At 40.8% G+C, this 27,020-nt stretch overlaps 1 protein-coding gene across 3 annotated transcripts in view; it reads right to left on the bottom strand.

Annotated features, from left to right (window-relative positions):
• Positions 1–27,020, bottom strand: part of Trim33 (tripartite motif containing 33) — a 76,786-nt gene that overhangs the window by 15,558 nt on the left and 34,208 nt on the right. For all 3 annotated transcript variants that reach the window (XM_042692266.1, XM_042692267.1, XM_042692268.1), the window contains exons 5-13: positions 16,638–16,754; positions 13,457–13,571; positions 11,395–11,541; positions 10,799–10,916; positions 7,337–7,611; positions 6,527–6,691; positions 3,437–3,637; positions 2,549–2,681; positions 594–657 (exon numbers count right to left, since the gene is read on the bottom strand). In XM_042692266.1, the coding sequence (XP_042548200.1) occupies positions 594–657; positions 2,549–2,681; positions 3,437–3,637; positions 6,527–6,691; positions 7,337–7,611; positions 10,799–10,916; positions 11,395–11,541; positions 13,457–13,571; positions 16,638–16,754 (1,335 nt within the window). The remainder of the gene's footprint in view (positions 1–593; positions 658–2,548; positions 2,682–3,436; positions 3,638–6,526; positions 6,692–7,336; positions 7,612–10,798; positions 10,917–11,394; positions 11,542–13,456; positions 13,572–16,637; positions 16,755–27,020) is intronic.

Here is a 27,020-nt window from a genome sequence, read left to right as displayed (position 1 = left end):
TTTCAAAATTCTTATTAAGTGATACTGAAAGGGTTACAGGTAAAATGAAATGCTTTACAAAACTTATTTAAAAAGAGAATGGGTTGGGTGCCGGTGACTCATGCCTGTAATCCTACCTACTCAGAAGGCTAAGGATCGTGGTTCAAAGCCAGCCCAAGCAGGAAGGTCCGTGAGACTTCTTTTTTTTTTTTTTTTTTTTGGGGGGGGGGGGGGGCGGGGGAGGGGAGTCCGGTCATGGGGCCTGAACTCTGGGCCTGGGCGCTGTCCCTCAGCTCTTCAGCTCAAGGCTAGCGCTCTACCACTTGAGCCACAGCGCCACTTCCGGCTTTTTTCTTTTTGCTTATGTGGTGCTGAGGAACCGAACCCAGGGCCTCAGGCATGCAAGGCAAGCACCCAGAGTTCAAGCCCCAGGACTGACCAAAAAAAAAAAAAAAAAAAAAGAGAATGGCTAAGAATACAAGGGAAATACTACTGAATATGGCTAAATCACTGGAAACTGAGTTGTAGCTATATAGAGGTAAGACAGCCGACTTGTTAATCTCACAATTTTCATTAAATATATAATCTTTTTTTTTTTTAAATAAAATACTCACCTGCCTCGGCTGCCGGTACTAGAGGTACTAGGGGGCCTCACAGGTGTGTGAGAATTTGATAAACCTAAAAAGTAGAAAGTTAAATTGAAGAGCAACACGTGTAGGAACGTTTGGAATTCAAGATTATTACAGCCCTATTCAGAAACTTCTGGAAATTCAAGCCAGCTGCAAAGTCAGGGACAGTGTATCGAATCATTAGCAGGTATCAACCCGTTTCTCTCATCAGGTGATGAGAGATTCTCAGGTGAGAATCATCTTCAAAACAACACTAACCAACAAACAAAAACTACCACATCAAGAGAACCTGTCGTTCTTCCCGTGTAAGTCACCTATTCAGAATTTCATCTGGTTTGTCGGTTGGGTTTTGGTTTTATTTTAGAAAAGAGTCTCAACATCTCAGAATGGACTCTTCTTACCTGAGCCTTCTCTTCTGAGTGCATGTGCCATGCTAGCAGTCCTTACTTTTTTTAAAAGTCCTAGCTAGAATAACTCCTAGTAAACTTCAAAACTTACATAATTAAAAAAAAAATACGGGGCTGGGAAGGTGGCTCAGTGGTAGAGCGCTTGCCTTGCATGCCTGAGACCCTGGGTTCAATTCCTCAGTACCACATAAGCAAAAAGAAAAAAGCCAGAAGTGGTGCTGTGGCTCAAATGGTAGAGCGCTAGCCTTGAGCTGAAGAGCTGAGGGACAGCGCCCAGGCCCAGAGTTCAGGCCCCATGACCAGACCCAAAAAAACAAAAAAACATTAATAATGCACCTCATGCAAAATCTACATTTACATTTTAACAGTTCTTCCTCCAGAAATGATGTATCTTTTTCATAAGAAAAAAGGCAGCCGGGTGCGAGTGGCTCATGCCTGTAATCCTAGCTACTCAGGAGGCTGAGATCTGAGGATCGTGGTTCCAAGCCAGCCTGGGCAGGAAAGTCTGTGAGACTCTTATCTCCAATAAAACCGGAAGTGGCGCTGTGGCTCAAGTGGTAGAGGGCTTGCCTTGAGCTAAAGAGCTCAGGGACAGCACCCAGGCCCAGAGTTCAAGCCACATGACCAACCAAAACAAAAGGAAAAAAGAAAGAAAAAAAAGCGACATGTAGGTTACAGCAGAAAAATGTATTCTATCACCATTTCTGGACAGTTAACATATTTTGCCACTGTTTCACACACAAACTCAGGAATGAGGTTCAGTTACCTCTATAGGATCAACGAACATACCTCATGAATATTTTAATACTGTTCAGTAAATTTAAGTTTTTACAACTTGAAAATTCATGCTTTCCTTCAAATTTATGAAACAGATTTCTATGACTTAAAAAGTGTTTGAGAGCTGTACTAAATACTAAATAGCAGAGACAAGTCCAATGAGATGAGGTAGTTATCAACAGCAGAGGCTACTATCACATACTTTATATCACAGCAAGAAGCCAGACTGTCAGCATTATTTGAACAGCAGCAATAAATTAGAGAATAACCAAGAAGAAAACTATCTACCACTGTGAGATTCAATTTTGTGTACCAAATTAGCTAGGAAATAGGATTCAGTTGTTGAGTCAAACATGAGTCTGCATGCTGCTATGAAGGTAGTTAGATATGATTAACATTTAAGAAAGTCAACTTTCAGAAAAGCAGATTATCCTCCTCAAGGTAGGTTGACTAAAGGCTCTAGACGCTAGACTACAGACTATCATGTACCTTTCCCTGGATCTGCAGCCCTGCAGATTTTAGACTTGCCAGTACTTAGAAATCACAAAATCATGGGAGTCAATACCTGAAGACGAATCTCCCTGTTACACTCCCATTCCCCACTTGTGTTTTGTGTGTGTGTGTGTGTTGTGCCTGTAAGATATACATCTCCATACACACTTGCATCCTGTTTCTCTAGAAAAGCCTAACATAAACACTAACTTTCTTGGAACGGATGGTGTTAAGGAAACGAGGCAAGTTCCCCACATGCTTTACCTGATGATCCTGGAGATAAGGCAGAGGGTCCAGGGGAAGGGTTCATGGTGCTTGTAGGCTGTGGGGGTAGGTGGCTGCCTGTAATGTATCTACTTAGTAGATTATCTAAACTACTTGATCCAGCATCTTCCAACTAAAGAGAAAGAAGATAAAAATAAATCTGCTTTGATTAAAGAGGAAACATCATTAATTTCATTAGTGTCACTGCTTACACTCACAGTTTGCTAAAAGATTTTCCAATATAAAATTCAATTCAATTGTTACTTCCTTAGGTGCCTTTGAGAATCCATAGAATACAATCTTTTGTTTTTGAATCATGGACTTACCATGAAGCCCAGGGTGGCCTTAAAATTTGCAATTCTCCTGACTCAACTTCTGAGTGCTGAGATTTCATACATATATCACCTTACCCAGTTACAAGTACAAAATCTGCAAATAAAACTATCCAGCCAGATGTTACCCAGCTACAAGTACAAAATCTGTGACTATGGCTCATGCCTATAATCCTAACTACTCAGGAGACTGAGATCTGAGGATCCGTGGTTCAAAGCTAGTCTGGGCAGTCAAGTCCATGAGACTTTATATCCAATTAACCACCAAAAAGCCAGAAGTGGTACTGTGACTCAGGTGGTGGAGCTATCCTTGAGCACAAAAGCTCATGGTTAACACCAGGCCCTGAGTTCAATCTCTAAAACCAGTGCATGCACACGCACACGCACACACACACACAAAACATAAAAAAACCTAAGTGTCTACACCTTATTCTTTAAAAATTTCAAGGAAATGTTGATGCTGAAAATTAAAAGCCATTAAGGAAACCTGAAATAAATACTCTACACATCTTAATTGACATGATGGTCTAAATGACTCATTTACACGAATACAAACCTGTATAGGAGGAATATCTGGCAGGGAAGGAAGGTTCTCTGGGTTTGTAACTGAGGGGATTAGCTCTATGGCTGTAACAGATGGGCTGGTAGGACCTCGGTTTGCATTTGCCATAGTTGCTGTAGTAGGGCTCGTTGGATTAATTGTGGTGTTGTGTACTGATACCACAGGAAAGGGTCCGGCATGCCCTGGGTTTGAATGCTGATAAGAAAGAGGATAGTATCATTAGAGGTCTAACAGGATATCTTAGTAACAATCTTTAGTTTAAAAAGGGTATTTAAAGAAATCTCTCAAACTTTTACAAAACATTCAAAGCTTCAGCTTATTTATTTTTGTGCAGTTTGTAGGAAAAAAGATTTGCCACATGGTGATATGACCTTCCTTTAGAACAAGAACATATGAAGATGCCAGGAAAGCTGTCCAGTTTACAAATAGCAGGCCAAGAAGGCCCGTGTTCTTTCTATACTCCCTGCTGACCCATTTGACTTTATTCTAACAAAAATGACTAGAAAATACAGCTTGAAAGCCATCTTCAGGTCAAAAGGATGTGATGTACAGGTATGATGGCCCTGCCCAGACAACACCACATGTTGCTGGGAGTTTTATTTTAGAAAATAAAAGGATGGTAAAGAAAGGCAGAGAGAGAGAGAGGAAGGAAGGAAAGGAGGGAGGAAGGGAGGGCAGGCAGACAGGAAGGGCAGGTTTATTCAAATGAACTCCAAAAAATGGAAAAAGGGAGGGAGGGAGGGAAGGTCCAGTTTAGCCAGGCACCCTTGGCTCAGGAGGCTGAGATCTGAGGATAGTGGTTCAAAGCCAGACCAAGCAGGAAGGTCTGTGAGACTTATCTCCAATAAACCACCAGAAAACTGGAAACTGGTGCTGTGACTCGAAGTAGTAGAGTGTTAAGCCTTCAACTAAAGGAGAACAAGGACAGCACCCAGGCCCACAATTCAATGTGCCCAGGACTGGCCAAAAGAAAAAAAAAAAGAAAGACAAAGTACTACTTGATATAGTAAGAAATGAAAAATTTACAAAGTGAACATGACTTTGATTCCAGATTTTAATACTGTGTGACCTTAAAAAAGTCACATAATCTCAGTAAATTTAGAAATGAGGGTGACATCTTACCTATTTTATTGGGAGAACTGTTACAAATATCATTTAAGGAGATATATGACAGTTGTTGAGAATTTCTACCCGTAGATAAATTATTTAAAAACTAAAAAAGCTTATTCAGTGATTAGTCAGGACAGCTCATCAGAAAATGTTGAGAATACAGTGTCTGCACTCTCAAAAGAATATATAGTCCTTCATAGTATCCACAAGTTTCCCAAGAAATAAGGGTTGCATCAGAACCAAATTAAATTAGTATCTAAAAAGTGGGCATGCCTAAGAATGTTCAGCCCTGCAAGGGCCGAGACCTCCAACATGCCTCTGCCAACTGCTTTCCTCTCACTTGACTAAGAACAGCACACCACTGGCCCACTCCTAACTGGATTCTCAGCACAACTTCCATTAAAAGAGAGAGGGACCTATACAGTTAACCAAAGGTACAATTGGAAATAATACTGTTGGGTACCAAAATTATATAACTGGTTATGAAACATAAATTCAAATTTTCAAATGGGTTCAATTAACCAGCAAAAAAGATGGAAGTAGAACTGTGACTCAAGTGGTAGAACGCATGCCAGCCTCAAACAAAAAAAAATATTTGGTGGGGCTGGGAAGGTGGCTTAGTGGTAGAGTACTTGCCTTGTATGCATGAGGCCCTGGGTTCGATTCATCAGCACCACATAAGCAAAAATAAAAGCTGGAAGTGGCGCTGTGGCTCAAGTGGTAGAGCTCTAGCCTTGAGCTGAAGAGCTGAGGGACAGCGCCCAGGCCCAGAGTTCAGGCCCACAACCGGACCCCCCCCCCCAAAAAAAAAAAATCTTTGGGATGCAGAGGCCCTAAGTTTAAGCTCCCTTCCCCCCACAAAAAAGCTAAGGTCTGGAGGTGCAGCTAAAGAGATGAAGTGTGAGGCTCTGAGTTTAAACGCTCATACTGTCCAAAAAAATTTCTATTTTATAAATAGAAGTGTTACTAAAAAAAATGGTATTTTAAAATCTTACGTTCAACACAAATAGAGTCTAAAACTTACAGAGTATAAATCTGTCTATAAATACATTCGGTTTTTGGTGGTGTTAGGGATTGAACCTAGGTAGTACCAAGAATGCAAGGCAAGCAATTGACTATACTTCCAACCTACATTCATTTTTGAACGATTCTATCATCTTTTTTAACACAGGTAAATCAAAATTTCCTTAGATTTGCCAACCACAATAGGAAAATCCAGGAGACACTAATCTCCAATTAACCACTAAAAAGCTAGAAGTGGTTCAAGTAGTTGAGTACTAGCCCTGAGCAAAAAATGCTCAAGGACAACACCCCCAGTTCCTGAGTTCCTAAATCTCAGTACCAACACAAACACAACACAACAAAACTCCACAAACATGTTCTTTATCAGTTGTGGTACCTGAACTCTGGGTCTGGACACGGTCTCTCAGCTCTTCAGCTCAAGGCTGGTGCTCTACCACTTGAGCCACATGCCTCTTTTGGCCTTTTGGCTTATGTGGTGCTAAGGAATCGAACCGCCTCATGCATGCAAGGCAAGCACTCTACCACTGAGCCACCTTCCCAGCCCACAAACATGTTCTTAATGTTGAATATAAAATTTTATGTGTGCCAGGTGCTGGTGGCTCACTCCAATAATTCTAAACTACTCAGGAGGCTGAGAGTTGAGGATCACAGTTCGGAGCCAGCCCAAGTAGAAAAGTCCATGAGCCAGTTTCCTCCAATGAACTACTCAGAAAAAGCTGGAAGTGGCACTGTGACTCAAGTGTAGAGTGCTATATATAGCCTTGAGCACAAAGCAGCTCTGGAACAGAGCCCAGGCCCTGAGTTCAAGCCCCCAAACCAGCAATAAATAAATGAGTAAATAAAATCAAATTCTTAAATATACCAATGACATATCCTCAACAAGCGATTGTGTAAAACAAGGTTTTTAGTTTTAAAATTGTATGATTCTTACAAATGTAACTCTAGGCATACTTGTCTTTGGAGGTGTGGCTGCATCATGGAATACTGAGGACCGCTGTGTCGGGGGATGCCTGGAATCCTGGCAGCGTTCTGCGCCAGCCTCATCTGATGGGCCTGGAAAGCCCCACAGCTCATGTTGCCTCGCTGCATTGTCTGCACACTGATCAGTCTTGGAGGCTGTGAGGAGTAGCAATTGCAGTGTGTATAACTATTTTTAGAAATACATTTTTCCATTATAAAATGTTATGGCAAAATTCAACTCAAGATAGAAGGATGCAATGCCATTATTCTCTTTTCTAGCCCTAATCCTCATCACTTCAAATTTTCACGAGAGAGAGAGAGAGAGAGAGAGAGAGAGAGAGAGAGAGAGAGAGAGAGAGAGGGAGAGGGAGGGGGGGGGAGAGGGAGAGGGACAGACAGACAGACAGACAGACAGACAAGAAAGAGAGAGGGAGAGGGAAAGAGGGAGAGAGGAGAGAGGAGAGAGGAGAGAGAGAGTGCGTGAGCCCAATATTAGTTTGGACTATGAAGGACAGGGAGTATAAGAGAGACAGGCATGCAAATGATCTGACAAATGCCTAAACAACAGAAGAACCATGACAGTTCTCGGGAAGACACAGTCTTGGTTCTTTGGCCCATGACCTTGTATCTAGCAGGGAGAGATGAAAACTCTAGTACTTCCTAGTATGAGTGAGTGAGTTTGGTTTTTATTATTTACTCACTACCGTTTGTCTTCTGTCTCCTCACATCCCTACTGCAGCCTTTTCACTTACTTGCAGGCTTCCCACTTCACAACCAGGGTGGCGGTGGCTTGATGCTCACCTGCTGCTGTAACATTTGTGGGGACGCCTGTCTGGCGTGCTGCTGCGCAGTGGCTGTTGTGGTGGGTACAGGGGCTGGTGGTTGCTGCATCCTCATCTGCTGCAACTGCTGCTGTTTCTGTGCATACACTTGCTGTTGCATGTGCTGGAGTCGAAGCTGTGCTAGGTTAATCTGTCCAGGGGTTTTACTGATGTGGTTTGTCCCTGGAGGAACTTGCCCAACCACCACATTAGGAGTGTAACCAGGAGCCGGTTTACTCTCTATTACTAGATTACCTGAGGAATTGAAAAATGAGAAGAATTTGCATACAATCAACTGAACTGGCTACTTTGAGGATAAGCTCTTCTTCCTCTGATAAGTACCTCAAAGCATCCAAAAATACAGCAAGGATAGGAGCAAGGTTTGGACATACTGATGATCAGAAAACAAGTATACTACAAAGTCTTACTCCCAAAAGACTTATGACTGGCCATAATATGCTATTTTCCCTTACTTTTCCTTTATACAAATGCCCAGAAAATTGAAGAGTAAGTATTACTAGAGAAGGCCCATCTAATCAGTGTAAAGCAGTTCTCCCTGACAAGACTAAAGGATACTCATGATTGCTGATACTGATTCAAGCTGCTTTTGCATTGCCAAGTATTAACAGGTAGACTTTATATTGCTACAAAACTGTCTTTTATGAAAACACTGAACTGTTTAAACCATTCATGTCTTACAAAGTGACCATATCCCCTTTTTTTTCTTTTGCCAGTCCTGGGGTCTGAACTCAGGGCCTGGACATTGTCCCTGAGCTTCTTTTGCTCAAGGCTAGCACTACCACTTGAGCCACATCTCCACTTGTGGCTTTTTCTGTGTATGTGGTACTAAGGAATCGAACCCAGGGCTTCATGTGTGCTAGGCAAGCTCTCTACCACTGAGCCACCTTCCCAGCCTTTCCCTTACTTCCAACAGAGCCATTACTTTGTATGAACAGAGGATCAATTTTAGGAAGGTAGAGGCTGGCAGACCACATATGATCTGTCACACCATGTTAAGTTTTACAACCTTTTTAAAATGAAGGGAAAAAAATTCTTAGTTTCTCTACCACACAGAAATTATTTATGATGCTACAATTCCAAAATGACTTAGTAGACACAGGGTATATTTTAGCAGTACACAGGATTCTTCTTTTATAATTCAAATGCTAAGGATCTGGCTATTTAGAAAACAAAACTACTGGGGCTGGGAAGGTGGTTCAGTGGTAGAGCGCTTGCCTTGCACACCTGAGGCCCTGGGTTTGATTCCTCAGCACCACATAAGCAAAAAGTAAAAAGCCGCAAGTGGCGCTGTGGCTCAAGTGGTAGAGCGCTAGCCTTGAGCTGAAGGACAGCACCCAGGCCAGAGTTCAGGCCCCACGACCAGACTCCGCCCAAAAGCAAAACTACTCAAGGTTCAGGCAACTCTATTTTGACCAGGTTTTTTTCTGATGCCATTTCAAGAGACAGAGTCTCATTATGTTGCCCAGGCTGCCCTCAGATTCTTGGGCTCACATGATCCTGTTATCTCAGCTTCCTGAGTAGCTCCAAATATAGACAACATGCCATTGGTACCTGGTATTTTTGTGCCCGTCCTGGGGCCTGAACTCAGGACCTAGCAACTCTCTCTGCCAAGGCTAGCACACACCTGAGCCACAGCTGCCACTTCTGGCTTTTTGCTGATTAATTGGCGGTGAGTCTTATAAACTTTCCTGCCTGGCCTAGCCTGCAATCTACAATGTCCAGATCTCAATCTCTTGAGTAGCTAGGATTATAAGGTATGAGCCATTAGTACCTAACTGTTTTTGTTTTTAATTGAACTATTTTTCTCTATCTCTGTAGCTTTCTTCAATGGTCTTTATGTCTACAACATGAAATAACAAAAGCAAAGCTCATTGTTCTACCTAGTGAAAAGAGCACCTTTGTCTTTCTAATGTTCTTCAGGGTATGACCACTGGACACTTCAGCTTCCTGAAGGTCCTCCTCTATGTACCACTGGCATAATTAAACTATAGAATCGAAGTATTTTACTAGAGAATAAAGAATCATTTATATTGAACACTGAGCTTTCAAAAGGTTGCAAGAGGGAGCCAGGGGCTGGTGGCTCATGCCTGTAATCCTAGCTACTCAGGAGGCTGAGAACTGAGAATCGTAATTCAAAGCCAGCCCAGGCAGGAAAGTCTGTGAAACTCCTATTTCCAATAAACCACCAATCCAGAAGTTGTGCTACGGCTCAACTGGTAGAGCACTAGCTTTGAGCTGAAGAGCTCAGGGACAGCACCCAGGCCCAGAATTCAAGCCCCCATGTCCAATCAAGAAAAAAAAAAGTTGCAAGAGGGAAAAGCTAGAAAATGGCATACCTTAGCTGGGTACTGGTGGCTCATGCCTATAATCCTAGCTACTCAGGAGGCTGAGATCTGAGGATTGTGGTTCAAAGCCAGCCCAGGCAGGAGATAAACTCAGTGGGACTCTTTATCTCCAATTAACCACCAGAAAATGGGAAGTAGCGCTGTGACTCAAAGTGGTAGAGCACTAGTCTTGAGCTGAAGAGCTCCGGGACAGCATTCAGGCCCAGAGTTCAAGCCCCATGACTGACAGAAATAAAGGGGGGGGGGGGGGGTGGCGTGAGGGAGGGAGAGAAGGAGAAGGAGAAAAAGAAAGAAAGAAAGAAAGAGAGAGAGAGAGAGAGAAATAAAGAAAGAAAGAAAAATGGCACACCTTAAAAAATATTATAAGGACTGGGAATGTGGCTTAGTGGGTAGGGTGCTTGCCTCGCATGCATGAAGCTCTGGGCTTGACTCCTCAGTACCACAAAAACTGAAAAGGCTGGAAGTGGCACTGTGGCTTAAGTGGCAGAGTGCTATACCTGAGCAAAAGCAGCTCAGGGACAGTGTCCAGGTCCTGGATTTAAAAAAAAAAAAAGAGATGGGCATTGGTGGCTCATTCCTATAATCCTAGTTACTCAGGAGGCTGAGATCTGAGGATCATAGCTTGAAGCCAGCCTGGGCAGCAAAGTCCAGAAGACTTATCTCCGGTTAATCATCAAAACCCCAAAGGTCGAGCTATAGATCAGGTGTAGAGTGCTAGCCTTGAGCAGGGGCAATGCCTAGGTCCTGAGTTCAAGCCACAGGACTGGTATAAAAAAAAAAAAAGTCCCCACTATACAGGGCTGGAGTGTGGCTCAGTGGTAGAGAGCAACCTCAGTGATTGAGGCCGTGGGTTCAATTCCTACCAATAAAAACAAAGTACACTACATTGAGTAAATTCTATGTATCATTAAGATATAAGGACATGACACTATAAAACCACTAGAATGAGTTTCCAACAAATAGGGTTATTTTCCAAATCATTCATATTCTAAAGTTTAAAACTATCTAAAATTTCTTTACATGTTTTCTCCTTTCAATTTATTGCTTCAAGTTATATCCACGTGACAATTTCTCACCTAAATTGACTACATTCTTTGCCCAGAAGGTGGGATCACAATGGAAACGTATGGCTCCATTAGCAGCAGGGACAGGATCACACCGCGCTTTCAAAATATGACGCAACTGAAAAGTAATCTTTAAGGGTAAAAATTCACATTAGTCTTAAGATTAAATGCCAACTGAGAAAGCATATGAGACAGAGACTTAACAAAAGCCATACAAGCCCATGTGAAGTCTCTTACCTGAGAGACTCGATGCTTAAATTAGCAATCAAATATAATATACATACTTGAATTTCTGCTGGTTCTGTTAAGAAATTAAGATTCTAGGTACCTTTAAAAGAATACATACAATGTGGTTCCACTTAAATAAATTCTCAAAAATGACACATCAGATTTGTGTTGCTTAAGATCATGGATAAAGGGAACAAGGCAAGTTTTAAGGATAGAAATTTTCTGTACCTTGATGTAAGAGTGGCTGCATTTGCTGAAATTCACATTTACCCTTTAAACCAATAGTTATGCTTTCACCACCAACAGTGAGTGAAGGAGTGAAGGTAAACAGAATTGTACTAAGACCAGTCACAGAAAACTGAAGACAGTGCGCGCCTCACCAGCCGCTTGCTGTACAGCAGAGCAGTGCTGCTGCCACTCGCAATCGCCCAGTTTGTGAAGTTCATGACATGCTTCACCTGCCGGGAGAGGCCCGTGATGTCACTCTGCTGCTGCAGGAGTTTCATCTGTCTTTCTTTCGTAACATTCTGAAACAGAAGAAGAACTTCACTAAAGAACATGCCACAGGAAGAAGACACATGGATGCAATACTGACATTTCCCTTTAAAAAGGGGAGAAGAGCAGCTTGTGATTGTCTACTAAGGCTATAGTAAGAGGAGAAGTAACTAACAAAAGTGGAACTAAAACTCAGCTCTCTATGCTAAGACATTCCACATGTGAAATTCATGTTAGTCAATCTCTTATTCTTTAGTCATATAAAATGTTTAAAATAAGGTCTTCCTGTTAAAATGTTAAATATGTATTATAGCATTATGAACTGAATTTTAGAAATAATTTTACATAATCAACTAAATTTCCTAGACCAATAAAAATGTGTCATCTGAGTGCCATCTAGTGGTATTACTTGAGATTAAAGTTAAAGACTGTCACAACTCAAAACAAAATGATCAATTCCAGAATTCTAAGAACTACGGGCATTTGTGATATGACAAAGTTCACAAATACGAAGGAGTTGGCCAACCTATCAAATTTCAGAAAAAGGCTGCCAAGGAAACGAAAGTGCTCAAAGGAACTAGACCCCAAGGTTGAAATGACACAGCAACAACCTTACAATGAGTTGGCTCTCCCCAAATTATTCAACTTGGTTGACTGCATAACACTTTTCCTAAGAAAGTAAGTTTCATTTTATATTGTAAATCAATGAATAAAAGTACTCATCTGGAAGAATTTTCATTTACAACTTCATCAAAAAAAAAAATCAATCTTTTAACAAAACCCAGGAAAACCTCTCTTTTTCGAAGTTTAGGAACATATCACATTAGAAAACATCTATTTTAAAATCAGTATTAAAGTATATGGGACACTTGTCAGAAAGTACTGACATTCACTTCAATCTTAAGAGGTGTCTTTTAATTCTGAAGCTCTTAAATCCATACTACGAATATTAGCTATACAGTTAAAATGTACTTACAACTTAAAATGTATCAAAAAATAGCTACTGTTAAGTGCTCTCCATTCCCCTGGTGCTTTTGAGGTGTAGAGCAATGAACAAGATACCCAAGAGGAAAGAGACACCAACTTTAGTGATGTGAGAGTACTTTTCATCTCACCACTGTTTTCAGTGGAGAGATAGATTTAAAATTCAGAAATACACAGTTCATATAACTTATTTGTAATTATATGCCTAATATTTTTAAAGGGTTCTACAAAAAAACAAAATAGAAAAGGATCTAAGGACAATGAGAAGTTAATGGAATTTAAAATAGTTTAAATTATTATTTACCGATACAGAAAACACAGTCCCATATCATCTGAGTCTATTAAAGGCAGAAAGTTTTCAAAAGAGAAACTTTTTCCCCTAAAAAAACCACATTGGGAATTTGCTGAGAATATATCAGTTGTGGACACTAAAATTAATTTGGATTTCACAAACTAGATTCTCATCTAGGTTACATCCACACAAATCTCAAAATATGCAACGTGATGTCCTAATTATCAACTAAGGTTTATAAATTTCAAAATGGGCATTTTTGGCAAAACACTGTAAAAAAAATTTTTAATAAATAAAAATGAAATACATACATGACTCAAGCACAAGCCCAATGTACATCTGAAAGAGTAAAATGGAGTCCCCTTGTTAGGGGTAAGAAAATAAATGGGCCAGCTTTTTCCATTTTTAGCACACTTTAGTCAAAATTCTTGCATTCCTAAGAGGACACAACACTCTATTACATAGCTAAAACCAGTGCTATTAACTTGGGCTGCAAAGTAACTAGAAAAAAAAAAAAAAAAGGGAAGAAATCTTTCTCAACAGAAAATGTGAAAGAAAAACTTTAAAATTTCATTTCCATATTCCAACCCAATTAAAAGGCTTTCAATTACACTGAAAACAGCTGAAGAGCAAAAGAAGCAGTTTTTATTTATTTTGTCTTGGAACCATACCTCTAGCTGCTGTAAGAGGGATTTTCCTTTCTTATTAATCTCATTGATAAGGGTGAAAATGGCCACTTTAATTTCCTGTTCTACGCGTTTGTTAGTCTCATTTACTTCTTTTATCCTGAATGAGAGAAATGCAGCATTAGGTCATCAACTTATGCTAGGTGCTGAGTCATCAACCTTTACAGAAACTCATTCAATGGGTCACTTAACAAGTAATTCAAGTTAACACTTCCTCAAAGTCTAAGACTTCCGTTTCAGCAGACCATACCACTTAATTTGGTCCAAACAAGTTAGTATAGATATACAGAAAGAATTTTGTAATTAGCCATTTTAAACTCAACTCATGAAGGCCAGTTTATCAAGCTGGAGACAGTCCCCTTAAGCTACTATTAACATGAAAGTGATATACAAACATCTAACACCAACGACAGCTGGTGTCCAATGACACACTGGTTCTATCTTATCTTAATGCTTTTGACAAACTGAGCAAAAGTACCATGCCATGGTCAGTACTTGCCACCTTTTTGAAGAGGCAAGAATTAAACTTGGTAAACTTTTTTGCCACTTCAGATGTGGGTTCTGACACACTTGCTCCACACACTCAGACGGCTCTCTACTGTAACATACAAACGAACATAAAGCATTTTCAGTGTGCCACCACTCCCTCGGGGCCTTCCCTTTACCATATTTAAGGCACCACATGGGTGTAACACAGCTTTCCCTCCTTTGTGTATCACTGCTTGTTTAGGCATGTACTGGAAAATCCTTATCTTAGTAAAGCCAGTGGAGGACCCTGAAACAAGGCCATTACTAATTGCTGTGACAAAACACATGGGTCCCCCAATGTCAAAGGAGCCCACAATCAGAATCATGGAGTATCAGTAAGATCTACTGTGTGGGTCAACTAAGAAGGAAGAAAAAAAAGCAAGGCACAGCGACATAGGTTTGCAATCAGCAGACATTTCCCAGCACTTGAGAAATGGAAACAAGAGAATCGAAAGTTCAAGGCCAGCCTATACTACACAATGAAACTACAAAACAAAAATTCCTAGAGATGAAATCACTAATATTCCCCAAAGCTTTAAAAGCAGTGAGCCTTTAGTTCTATTTCCTTATACAGATCCAGAAACGTGTACAAAGTTTAAAATGAAAAATTACAATATGCATAGTTGGGTGTTGGTGGTTCACACCTATAATCCTAGCTACTCAGGAGACTGAGATCTTAGAATTATAGTTCAAAGACTGCCTGGGCAGGAAAGTCCATGAATCAATCAATTAATCATCAAAAAGCTAGAAAAGGAGCTGTGGCACAAGTGGTAGTATGCTAATCTTGAGCGGGTATAGTTCAGAAATAGCACCCAAGGCCTGAGTTCAAGCCCAAGGACTAGCACACACTCATTATTTTGAAAAATACTAATAATAACAATATACATGTAAAATACACATTTAAAAACATGAAAATGCCACATAAGTCAACTAATTTCCTTTAAAGGGGACCTCTATAAACTTGTCTATCTTTGTCAATCTCTGCAGTACTTGGGTTTGAACTCAGAACCTTTCTTGAGCCATGCTTCCCACTGAAAAAAGACATCTACCTATAACTTGTGAAAAGACAAGTTATCTTCTCCAATATCAACCACAACATATCAATAGTTTAATCTAAAACATCCTAACCTGCCTTGCATAAACAACTATCAACAAATGTGTATATCAATACTTATTTTACAGGAAACTTTTCTTTTTTTGTTTTGTTTTTTATTTTTGGTCGGCCGTGGGGCTTGAACTCTGGGCCTGGGCGCTGTCCCTCAGCTCTTCAGCTCAAGGCGAGCACTCTACCACTTGAGCTACAGCGCCACTTCCGGTTTTCTGGTGGTTTATTGGAGATAGGAGTCTCACGGTCTCTCCTGCCCAGGCTGGCTTTGAACCGGGATCCTCAGATCTCAGCCTCCTGAGTAGCTAGGATTACAGGCATGAGCCACCAGCGCCCGGCCAGGAAACTTTTCTTTTCTTTTGAAATCATTTAAGATGAAAAGCTCTACAACAGTTAAAGCACTCTCTAATACTCTAGTATCTATTATAGTCTTTTTAATCATCACAAACTCATTTTAAAAAGCAAAGCAGGGCTGGGAAGGTGGCTCAGTGGTAGAGCGCTTGCCTTGCATGCATGAGGCCCTGGGTTCAATTCCTCAGCACCACATAAGCAAAAAGAAAAAAGCCGGAAGTGGCGCTGTGGCTCAAGTGGTAGAGCACTAGCTTTGAGCTGAAGAGCTGAGGGACAGCGCCCAGGCCCAGAGTTCAGGCCCACAACTGGACCCAAAAAATAAATAAAAATAAATAAAAAGCAAAGTGAGCAACTGAGCACTAGTGGCTCACACCTATAATCCTCGCTACTCAGGAAGCTAAGGATCTGAGGACTGGGGTTCAAAGCCAGTCTAGGAAGAAAAGTTTATGAGACACTCATCTTCAATTAATCATCAGAAAACTGGAAATGGTACTATGGCTCAAAGTGGTAGCCTTGAGCATAAAAGCTCAGGATCCAGGCCCTGAGTTCAAGCTGACATACATAAATACATACATACAATTCCAATATTTTTGAGTCTACATAATAACCATAGTAACCCTGATTCACAGCTTCAGAAATTTCCAGGTTTTAATTATGCTAGCTCCAAGAGTTTGTCTTTCTAGCTTGAGTCTTAACATTGTTAATCTACATTTTCATAGTACTTATTACCACTTTCCTTACAAATTTCAATTCTTTACAAATAAATGTGTTCAAGTAAAGTGCTTCTTAAGTAACAATGATGACAGCAGGTGAGTTGGGTCTGCACACATTCTTGTTATCACACTACTGTAAGAAGTCTTTAATTTTGGTTCTGTAGATTAAGCTGCTCTCAATACTCTACCTTCCACATACAGTCTCTACTTTTAAGTAATTCAACTTGCCTTTCTATTACTGCTTTTTCCAAGTTTACAGTTTATACAAATGGAATCATTATTTTAAAACAAAAATGCATAGTAGATTATATAAATTTTTCATAGTTAACAATTACAATCAAACTCAAATTTTATTATTTATTAAAAACTGTTTTCTATATGTGTTTAATAGAGTAGAAAAACATTTAAATTGGACCCTCTCTTTTTCGATAGTACAAAATGTAAAATTATAGCTTTAAGGCAAACTTACCTATTCTGTACCTGGGTAGCTGCAAAATGAACGTAATTCTTCTTCTCAAGAAGCTTAGCCAATAAATTCTCAATTGCACCTTTCTGATTTTGAAATGCTTCTTCCAAAAACTGATACCTAAAATCCAACACAGAAACAATATTTAAAACAAAACATACAACGAAGATTTAGTAAAGAAGGAAGATATGTGAGTCAATTGTGAAACTTCACTCTGATCATCCTGCTTATCTGGTTAAAAGTGATGTGGTACAAATCAGGGATGGGAATGACCAAGCTTTCCCATGACATGACATGCTGGAGGCAAGGTAGAATTTACTTACGTGAGAGACATTCCTGTTCCAGATCAAGCCAAGTGGAAAGAAAATGCACAAATCTGTTCTGGGAATCAGTTCTGGGATGTAGTGTGTGGATCTCAATCTGAGTGTGTTTTCAACTTGGTTACTTTTTAAACAAACAGTAATTTAAAAAAGGAGAAAAAGATATTCCTAGACAGACACTACTGTGCCTTTTGGTCTGGGGTCCCCCAAAAGGCTACACATTATCCCCAAACTTTTCAAACTTTCAAAAGGTGATATCTACCCAAATGTTGTCAGAAAACGTTTGATCAAAGAAGGTAAGAAATCCAGGCTGAAAACACCCAAGATCCTGCATCATGTTACTCCACAGATTGTAAACACAAGTGCAGCAGCAGTGCTCTGAATAAACATACAAAGAAAAATGAGTACGTTGCAGAATATGCTAACCTCTGGCCAAGAGGAGGAAGAAAGCCAAAGAAAAATGTCAGGAAGAATGCTGAGAGATGAAAGCTGTCCTTTCTGAGAGCTTCTACTTCTGAGTCTAGTCAAAAGTAAGAATCTTTAATAATAAATAATCCTACAGCAAATAAATGACTACATCAACAAACTATTTTTCATTTCTTCTATATGCTTTCTACATGAGTAAGGGAGACCCATGTGGCATAAAGACTAATAATGTAATAGGTATAAATATGCATTGATGCCACAATGTGATGAGTGGTGACAGCAGACTATTAAATAATGTGTAACATTAATTTAGTGCTTAAATTGAACTCCATAAAAAAAAAAAAGCTCACAAAGGAACCCCAACAGTATCCTCAGCTAAGAGTGGAGTCACAGTTCTGTACTCTGACTTCAATATGGCCTAAGAAAAATATACAAAGGCCAGGATATGAGAAAACTAATATATAAAACCCAGATGGCCTAGCTACTCAGGAGGCTGAGACCTGAGGATTGCGACCCAAAGGTAGCCCAGGCAGGAAAATCCATGAGATTCTTATCTCCAATAAACCACTGAGAAAACCAGAAGTGGTGCTGTGGCTCAAGTGGTAGAGCACTAGCCTTGAGCTGAAGAGCTGAGGGACAGAGCCCAGGCCCAGAGTTCAAGACCCATAACTGACCAAAAAACAAAAAACAAAAACCACAGGAGACAACTGCATTTCTTTCTATCCTCTTAATAGGAAGTCCCTGAAGAATCCTGAGGCAAATATTAAAATCAGATTTGCATCTTAGGAAAATATTAAAAATATAAAAGGCCTAGCCAGTGAAAAGGGAGACTAGATAGAACTCTGCAACAGATGCTTCTGGGGTACAACTAAAGAAACACAGCTCTGGTGATCTGTGAGGTCATATCAGCTATGGCAAGGTTCATAGCAGAAGTTGAAAACTGAATGCCAAGCTAAAGCAGTCAAGAAGAAGGTCACTGGGGATGAGAAGTTTAAGATACTGACCCATTAATAATTGCCTTGGGACACTGAAATGACAAAAGGCAAGAACTGAGATGAGGAGAAAGTTTATGACCATCTAGATGTCTGTCTCAGTTAAGAGGCCTTCCTATAAAAGAGGAAATGCAGCTGGGCGCTGGTGGCTCACGCCTGTAATCCTAGCTACTCAGGAGGCTGAGATCTGAGGATCCCGGTTCAAAGCCAGCCCGGGCAGGAAAGACCGTGAGACTCCTATCTCCAATAAACCACCAGAAAACCGGAAGTGGCGCTGTAGCTCAAGTGGTAGAGTGCTCGCCTTGAGCTGAAGAGCTGAGGGACAGCGCCCAGGCCCAGAGTTCAAGCCCCATGACCGACCAGAAAAAAAAAAAAAAAAGAGGAAATGCTATGGAGTTTACACAGGAAAAGTGTGCTTGGTGGTAGATTCAAGGGGAAAGGGAAAATGAAAGGCAGACAAAGGGAAAGGGTAGAATTGTATGGGGTTTTGAATTAGAAAACAGCTAGTGAGTAAGGTTTTTATTCTGCTTATTTAGAGACTTTTTTTTTTCTGTCAGTTGTGGGCCTTGAACTCTGGGCCTGGGTGCTATCTCTCAACTCTTCAGTTCAAGGCTAGTGAAGGTGAGAGCTCTACCACTTGAGCCACAGCACTACTTCCGGTTTTCTGGTGGCAGGCTAACGGGAGATGAGAGTCTCACAGACTTTCCCTGCCTGTGCTGGCTTTAAACCACAATCCTCAGATCTCAGCCTCCTGAGTGGCTAGGATTACAGGTGTGAGCCACCGGTGCTGGCTAGAGAAATTTTTATTGTGGTAATAAAACTTACATGTTTAACCATCTTTAAAAAAATATCTTAGCCGGGCGCTGGTGGCTCATGCCTGTAATCCTAGCTACTCAGGAGGCTGAGATCTGAGGATCGCGGTTCAAAGCCAGCCCGGGCAGGAGAGACCGTGAGACTCCTATCTCCAATAAACCACCAAAAAACCGGAAGTGGCACTATAGCTCAAGTGGTAGAGCGCTCACCTTGAGCTGAAGAGCTGAGGGACAACGCCCAGGCCCAGAGTTCAAGCCCCACAACCGACAAAAAAAAAAAAAATCTTAACAGAAAACTGTCAATGAAGTCAAACACATTAAAACTTGTATAAATATTAACAGTACCCAAATATCATGGGAGCATATTAATTTATGCAGGATGCATGCACCATGTGTGTCTGTAAAACTTCCAATGCAGGGGGGGTTAGGTCAGGAGCATCAGTCAAGCCCAAAGGTTTGGAAACAGCCTGGGAAACCACCTACTACCTTTAAAAAAAAAAAAAAGGTAAAAGGCTGATGAAGTGGCTCAAGTAGTAGAGTGATTGCTAGGTAGGCCCTGAATTCACCACTACCATTAAAAAACAAAGCAAAACAAAACACAGTGTGATGTGTGTCTATCTTGGCACTTGGGAAGTGAAGGCACAATAGAGTTGAAGAACAAACTAATATACTCTCATAAAGCAATAAGCAAAAACAGTAACAACAAACCAGTCAATGCTGGATAGTGGACACAGAAACTGCCTTCACTAAAGACACCTTTGATTTATTCCATATGCTCAGATTCATGTCCAAAAATTTTTTCTGTATTAAATTTGTACAAAGTATTAAATATGAGAAATCTATACCAATACTTAATGAGCTTTATTTAGCTTGTAATGAAAAGATCTTTTTGAAATTAGGTTTAATTATATAAGCACAAAAGAAAGCATCAATTAGTATTCAAAATTCACAAAAGCTATTTTTCCTAGGTTTGTCTTTATCCAGTATGTTCCAGAATTCGATTTCTTGTAATATATCACTGTATTCAGATGAACAAAAGCCAAAGTGACATTCTGTTTTCCTAAATTGTGAAGGTAAAAATGTTTAGCTTTTGCTGTCTTAATACAGGGACTGGCACTTGAGCTGAATGTTAAAGAATGAGTAAGACTGGGCAAGGAAGGTGGCTCAGTAGTAGAGTGCTTACCTAGCACACATGAAGTCCTGGATCCAATTCCTCAGTACCACATACACAGAAAAGGCTAGAAGTGGTGCTGTGGCTCAAGTGGTAGAATGCTATCCTTGAGCAAAGAAACTCAGGTACAATCCTAAGTTCAAGCCCCAGGACTGGCCAAAAAATAAATGAATGAATGAATGAATGAGTAAGACAGTGTTTGAAACTATCTCTTATCCTCAGCATGAAGCAGAAGATAAAGCTAAGGTAATGAGTAGGGAAATACCAGAATGAAGAGCTCTGTAGTTAAGCTGGATTTGGGTAAGAGGTAACAGGAAACCTTCAAGTGACAGACTGAAAACTGAGAATCAGATCTAGCTCTGCTAACTTGCTTAAACAGATACCAATGTGTGACTGCAACAGAATAGCTACTAAGAGCTTGCAAAGTCAAAGGGCACTGCTGACTATAAACTACCTCCACTAGCTTACAGAACAAAACCCAAAAAATAATGGGGGCAAGAACGCAAAGTAGTACTCATTTTATAAATGTTGAAAGAAACAGTCCTGTCAGAACCATAACTAGCCTACTAATGTGAGGGTTTACATGTAATGCACAATGACATGACATATAGAACAGATACATTGAGAGGAATGTTGGGCAAAAGAAATGGTGATACATGAGTAAATATAAAACTCTATGCTGTTGTTTTTCTTCCCATAATTTTCTTAAATGACAGCTACTGTATTGTTTAAAAAAAAAAAGCAATATAAAAAAACTAGGCATGTGGCTGACAGCTGTAATCCTACTCTGAAAAACAGAGTAAAAGCAAAAGGAGGGCTGGGCTGTAGCTCCAGTGGTAAACTGCTTGCCTAATGAAGAGCAAGGGCCAGAGTTCAATCCCCAGTACTGCCTCCCCCCAAAAAAGAAACCCATAGGATTTTAAATCTTGAGGACCTGACACACCAGACACATAAGAAATGCATCTGGGCATTGGTGGCTCAAGCTTGTAATCCTAGCTACTGAGGAGATTTCTACTAAGATCTGAGGATCACTGTTCAAAGCCAGCCTGGGCAGGAAAGTCGGGCAGGAAAGTCCGTGAAACTCTTATCTCCAATAAACCACCAGAAAACCAGAAGTGGTGCTGTGGCTCAAGTGGTAGAGCGCTCGCCTTGAGCTAAAGAGTGCAGAGACAGCGCCCAAACCCAGAGTTCAAGCCCCACAACCGACAAAAAAATAAATAAATAAATAAATAAAAAGAAATGCAACATAATCAGGAAAACACTAATTATGGAATTACTTTTATTGTTGCTTGAAAAAGCAAAATGAAAGTAAGAGTATTGGGACAGATCCTGACAGTAAGCCTAGTTCAAATTTCAATTGGCCTGCTAGCCTCAGGGTATCCCCCCCCAAAAAAATTATGCTGGAATATAGTTATTCCAGAAGATAAAAAGTCATAACCAGAAAATTATTTATTTATTTATTTTTTTGGGTCCGGTCCTGGGGCCTGAACTCTGGGCCTGGGCGCCGTCCCTCAGCTCTTCAGCTCAAGGCTAGAGCTCTACCATTTGAGCTACAGCACCACTTCCGGCTTTTTTCTTTTTGCTTATGGTGCTGAGGAATCGAACCCAGGGCCTCATGCATGCAAGGCAAGTGCTCTACCACTGAGCCACCTTCCCAGCCCCCGGAAAATTCTTAAAACCAAGGAGTACAGTAAGGAAAAATTAGCTTGTCTAGGGGATCAAAATCACTACCAGCTTCTTAAAGAAAAAAATATTTACTAGGGGCTGGGAAGGTGGCTTAGTGGTAGAGTGTTTGCCTACCTTGCATGAAGCCCTGGGTTCAATTCCTCAGTACCACATACACAGAAAAGGCCAGAGTGGTGCTGTGGCTCACGTGGCAGAGCGCTAGCCTTGAGCAAAAAGAAGTATTAGGGACAGCGCCCAGGTCCTGAGTTCAAGCTCCAGGACTGGAAAAATTTTTTTTACTAAGGCAGATTATATGAGCGATTAGCCCAGAGACAAGTATTTTTGGTATACGGGTTGGTGCAGAACCCATGGCTCACAATGTAACAACTGATGATCAGGTACATTTGTAGTGCACGTAATTTTTTCTTAAATTTTTTCTGTATTTCTCTGCTATATAGATCACCTGAAGGTTTCCTCAGATTTCAAGAAATCCATGTATAAGATAGATTCATGCAGTCCAAACCCTTGTTTGTTCAAAAGTTAGCTATATACACAAGTGGATTAAAATGGAACAAAATGAGAAGTAGAGGAGACAGTTACCTCCTTGACAAGAAAGGCCAAGGTTCTACGATTCTAAAATCTACTATCCAGACAGTGGTTAGGTACTAACAGAGGTTAAGATTAGACTGGGAGGTGGCAAGGGTTGATGGGATTAAGGTCAATGTTTACATTAAAATTAGAAGGTTTTTTAACAGGCCTTGTTATAAAGCATTTCCATCTCCTTTATCAGCTGCTATTCACCTGTAAGTACTGTACTGAAAAACAGAAAGCAAGGAAGTTCACCTCAAGTTTAGTCTTAAGATTAAGCATGCTAAATGAGAACTACTGCAACTGTCAATTTTTTCTGTTTTTGTTGGTGCTGGTCTTGGGGCTTGAATGCAGCTCCTGGACACTGTCCCTGAGCTTTTTTTTTGCTCTACCACTTGTGCCACACTGCTCCATTTCTGGCTTTTTGGGGTAGCTTACTGGAGCTCAAGTCTCACAAACTTTCCTACCTGGGCTGACTTCGAACCACAATCCTCAAATCTCAGTCTCCAAGGTAGCTAGGATTACAAGGTGTGAACCACCAGTGCCCAGCATGCTCAATGTTAATTTGGGATACTACAGTATACCTGGTAGACAAAAAGAAATGGCCATTTTAATTTAAAAATATTTACTAGGGGCTGGGAAAGTGGCTTAGTAGTAGAGTGCTTGCCTTGCATGCATTAAGCCCTGGGTTTCACATACACAGAAAAAGCTGGAAGTGGTGTTGTGGCTCAAGTAGTACAGTGCTAGCCTTAAGCAAAAGCAGCTCAGGACAGTGCCCAGGCCCTGAGTTCAAGCTCCACGACTGACAAAGAAAAAATAAAAAAAGTTAAAGGCTAATGACAATGAATTGTTTGTATGATAACCTTGTGTGGTCTGGGGATCAACTCCTAAGCACTGTTTTAACATGTGCACAAATGGTCCCACTGCATAAACAGACCCTGTCACAGTCTCAGCACATAGATGCATGACGCAGGCCAAGGAAAGTGGCACTCCGGATCACCTTGCTCATGTTTTGTTCTGTTTTAATCTGCCTTTATATAGGAGGAATCTGATTTATATTTACTACATCAATTCACAAGCTCACTGCCGTAATTTGGTTAGAAGAGAGATTTGGTGCAGCTCTCAAGTGTGTATAACACAACAGTGTTTGATGACATCTGTCTGATGTCATGGTCATATCAGAAATGGAGCACACATAACCAATACAAGCTCACTGATTCATTTGATTCATCAAATATGCAAAAGCCAGCCCAAATTTTCCAATGTTTTCCTTTTCCTTTGAATAGTTTTAGAAATTGAACTCAGGACTTTGAGCCATGCCCCCACTCCTAAATGGCTAAAACTCTTAGAAATACCTTGGACATTTACAAAGAAAAGACGCTGCCACCACCTACTCAAAGAACTAAAAAGAGCTAGACAGGAGGCTGAGATCTAGGATCAACATGTGAAGTAAGCCAGAACAGGAAAGACTGGCGAGACTTATCTTCAGTTAAGAACCAAAAAGCTCAGAAGTGGTAGAAAGCCTTGATCAAAGAAAGCTCAGGGACAGCGCCTAGGCCCTAAGTCAAGCCCCAGGACCAGCTTAAAAACAAAAGGGAAGGTGGTAGAGTGCTTGCCTTGCATGCATGAAGCCCTAGGTTCGATTCCTCAGCATCACACAAGCAAAAAGAAAAAAAAAAAGCCGGAAGTGGCACTGTGGCTCAAGTGGTAGAGCACTAGCCTTGAGCTAAAGAGCTGAGGGACAGCACCTAGGCCCAGAGTTCAGGCCCCACAACCAGACCCCCCCCCCCAAAAAAAACTAACAAAAAAATCCTACCAGAAAATGTGGCCCCTGAAAACCAAGAAGAATGATTTTTTTTTTTTTTTGGGGGGGGGGGGGGGTTGGTCATGGGGCCTGAACTCTGGGACTGGGCGCTGTCCCTCAGCTCTTCAGCTCAAGGCTAGCACTCTACCACTTGAGCCACTGCACCACTTCTGACTTTTTCTGCTTCTGTGGTGCTGAAGAATCAAACCCAGGGCCTTGTGCATGCAAGACAAGCACTCTACCACTGAGCCACCCTCCCAGACCTGAGAATGATTATTATACTATAAACTGCTAGCCTGAGAAAAGACCAAACTTCAAAGAAAGCAGGGGTTGTTTTTCTCTTTTTTGGCAGCACTCGAGATCTCCTATTTGATAAACAGGCATTCTACCACGGTATAGCCATTCCACCAGGCCCTTTCTGCATCAGTTATTCTCAAGATAGGGTCTCAGGGCACCCCTCAGCCAGGCTGGACTGTAATCTTACTATGTGTAAATCACTGCACTGCTGGGATGTCAGGCCTGGTGTCATTGTGCCAAACCACCAGTTGAGAGGTAGTCTCTTAAACTTTTGTTTTGGTCTGGGCTGACCTAAACTTTGATCGCCTGAGGAGTTCTGCCTCACAATTAGCTAGGGTTACAGGCCTGAGCTATTGAGCCAGATCAGGTACTGTTTCTATTGAACGTGTATCATTTTTACAATAATCTTAAGCCAAACTAGACTGTGTATTTACTGGGTTACTTAGAAAATAACTGACAAAACAGTCTCTAACACATATGCAGTATGAAATACAGCTAAAGGATGACATTCCTGATGTCTGAGATATTTCTTATAATAATTGGGTTGGAGAGGAAGAATCTCTAGAGGGGGCACTATAGGTAGGCACACATATCTATATGAATTTCTGTACTACAATACACACCATTTGAGGAAAAATAGCTGCTGCGCATAACGAAAACAGATTATTATTAAGATTAGCATAAAATAATCTGAAAACTAAGAAAAGCAAAGTCTAGAAGAGTGCTCTGTTAAGATGGAAATGGTTTATGCAGACCAGAGAATGCAGAGAAACACTCATACTTACAAGCCTCTTCCCCACCCCAACCCCTTTCCCCAAAACCACTTGAGAAGATGCTGGATCCTATGATTATTTGGGTACTACCCTATAAGCATCTCTCAGTCAACAGAAAGTTGCATAGTTTATACACTGTAATTCCAAAGTGAATGGATAAGCATCCTCTTCGAGAGGCATCCACTCAACTTAAAGAAAGTAAAAGCTCATCAGCTCAGAAGGCCTGTCATTGCCCCATACGAACTCTCCAGGTGGTGTGAGAGATGAAAGTCATCTGTAGGCAAGGAGAAAGACAGGTGCAGGTCAAGTCCAATGTGTGCCACACTCAACACCTGAAATAACAGTGTATCATTCTTGTGAATGTGAATGCTGTTTTATGAGTCAACTATACTTCATCAAAATTATCCTCCTAGCAGTGTGGACAGGGTGGCTTGACATAGTAAGCCTCAAAGCAGAGAGAACAGTAGCAAATATGTTACTGTGAAGGGGACTTGGAAGGTTTTATTGTTTTGTTTTTGTGTCAGTCCTGGGGCTTAAACTCAGGGCCTGGCCACTGTCTCTGAGCTTTTTTTGTGCTCAAGGCTAGTACTCTACCACTTGAGCCACAGCGCTACTTCTGGCTTTTTGGTGGCTAATTGAATATAAGAGTCTCAAGGACTTTCCTACGTAGACTGGCTTCAAACTGCGAACCTCAAGAGCTCAGTCTCCTGAGCAGCTGGGATTACAGACATGAGTCACTGGTACCCAGCTGAGACTTGGTTTTTTTTTAAGTCCAATGAGGTGAGTTATACAACAGTAATATCCAGGTGAAATACCAAGGGGAGACATGATCTTGAATATAGAACACTGCCACTTCATGATAGGACACATTCTGAAAGCTGTGTCATTTACAATCTCATCACAGTACAAATGCACAGTACAAATGCAGTGTACTGCACTGTAAGGGAAAATGGGCATATAGGCTAAAAAGAGATCTGGAACCTAAATGTCAGTGCTCTAATCCTGGCTCTGCCACTTAGTGGGAATGTTTGTACAGATCACAAAATCTGTGAACCGATTTCCTAACCTTTAGAACAGTCATAATACCATTACCTAACCTCAGGAATAGTTGGTATACATTGAATGTGCATTCAAAATGTGTCTGGCACAAAGTAAGGATGCAGTAATCGCTAGTAATTACGATTATAGTATCCAACCTGCTTCAATAAATTCATTGAATAAATTCAAGGTTAATAAACACATTTATTAAAGCATCTGTATCCTAGCTACTCAGCTCAGGAGAGTAAGATCTAAGAATTGCAGTTCAAAGCCAGCACATGCAGAAAAGTCTTGTGTGAATCTTATCTTCAATTTACCACCAAAACAAAAAATAAAAAAAACAAATGGAGATGTGACTCATCAGAGTAGCCTTGAACAAAGAGCTCAAAGACAGCACCCGACCCTGAATTCAAGCCTCTTGGACTAGGGGGTAAAAAATATTTGAAGGCTAGGAGTATGACTACCTAGCAAGTATGAGGCACAAAGTTCATTCCAGTACT

This window comes from Dipodomys spectabilis, unplaced genomic scaffold (genome assembly GCF_019054845.1).
Source record: "Dipodomys spectabilis isolate Male_0828 unplaced genomic scaffold, ASM1905484v1 ptg000148l, whole genome shotgun sequence".
Classification (NCBI taxonomy): domain Eukaryota; kingdom Metazoa; phylum Chordata; class Mammalia; order Rodentia; family Heteromyidae; genus Dipodomys; species Dipodomys spectabilis.
The sequence above is the reverse complement of the archived record's forward strand: the minus strand, read 5'-3'. Positions and strand labels throughout refer to the sequence as shown.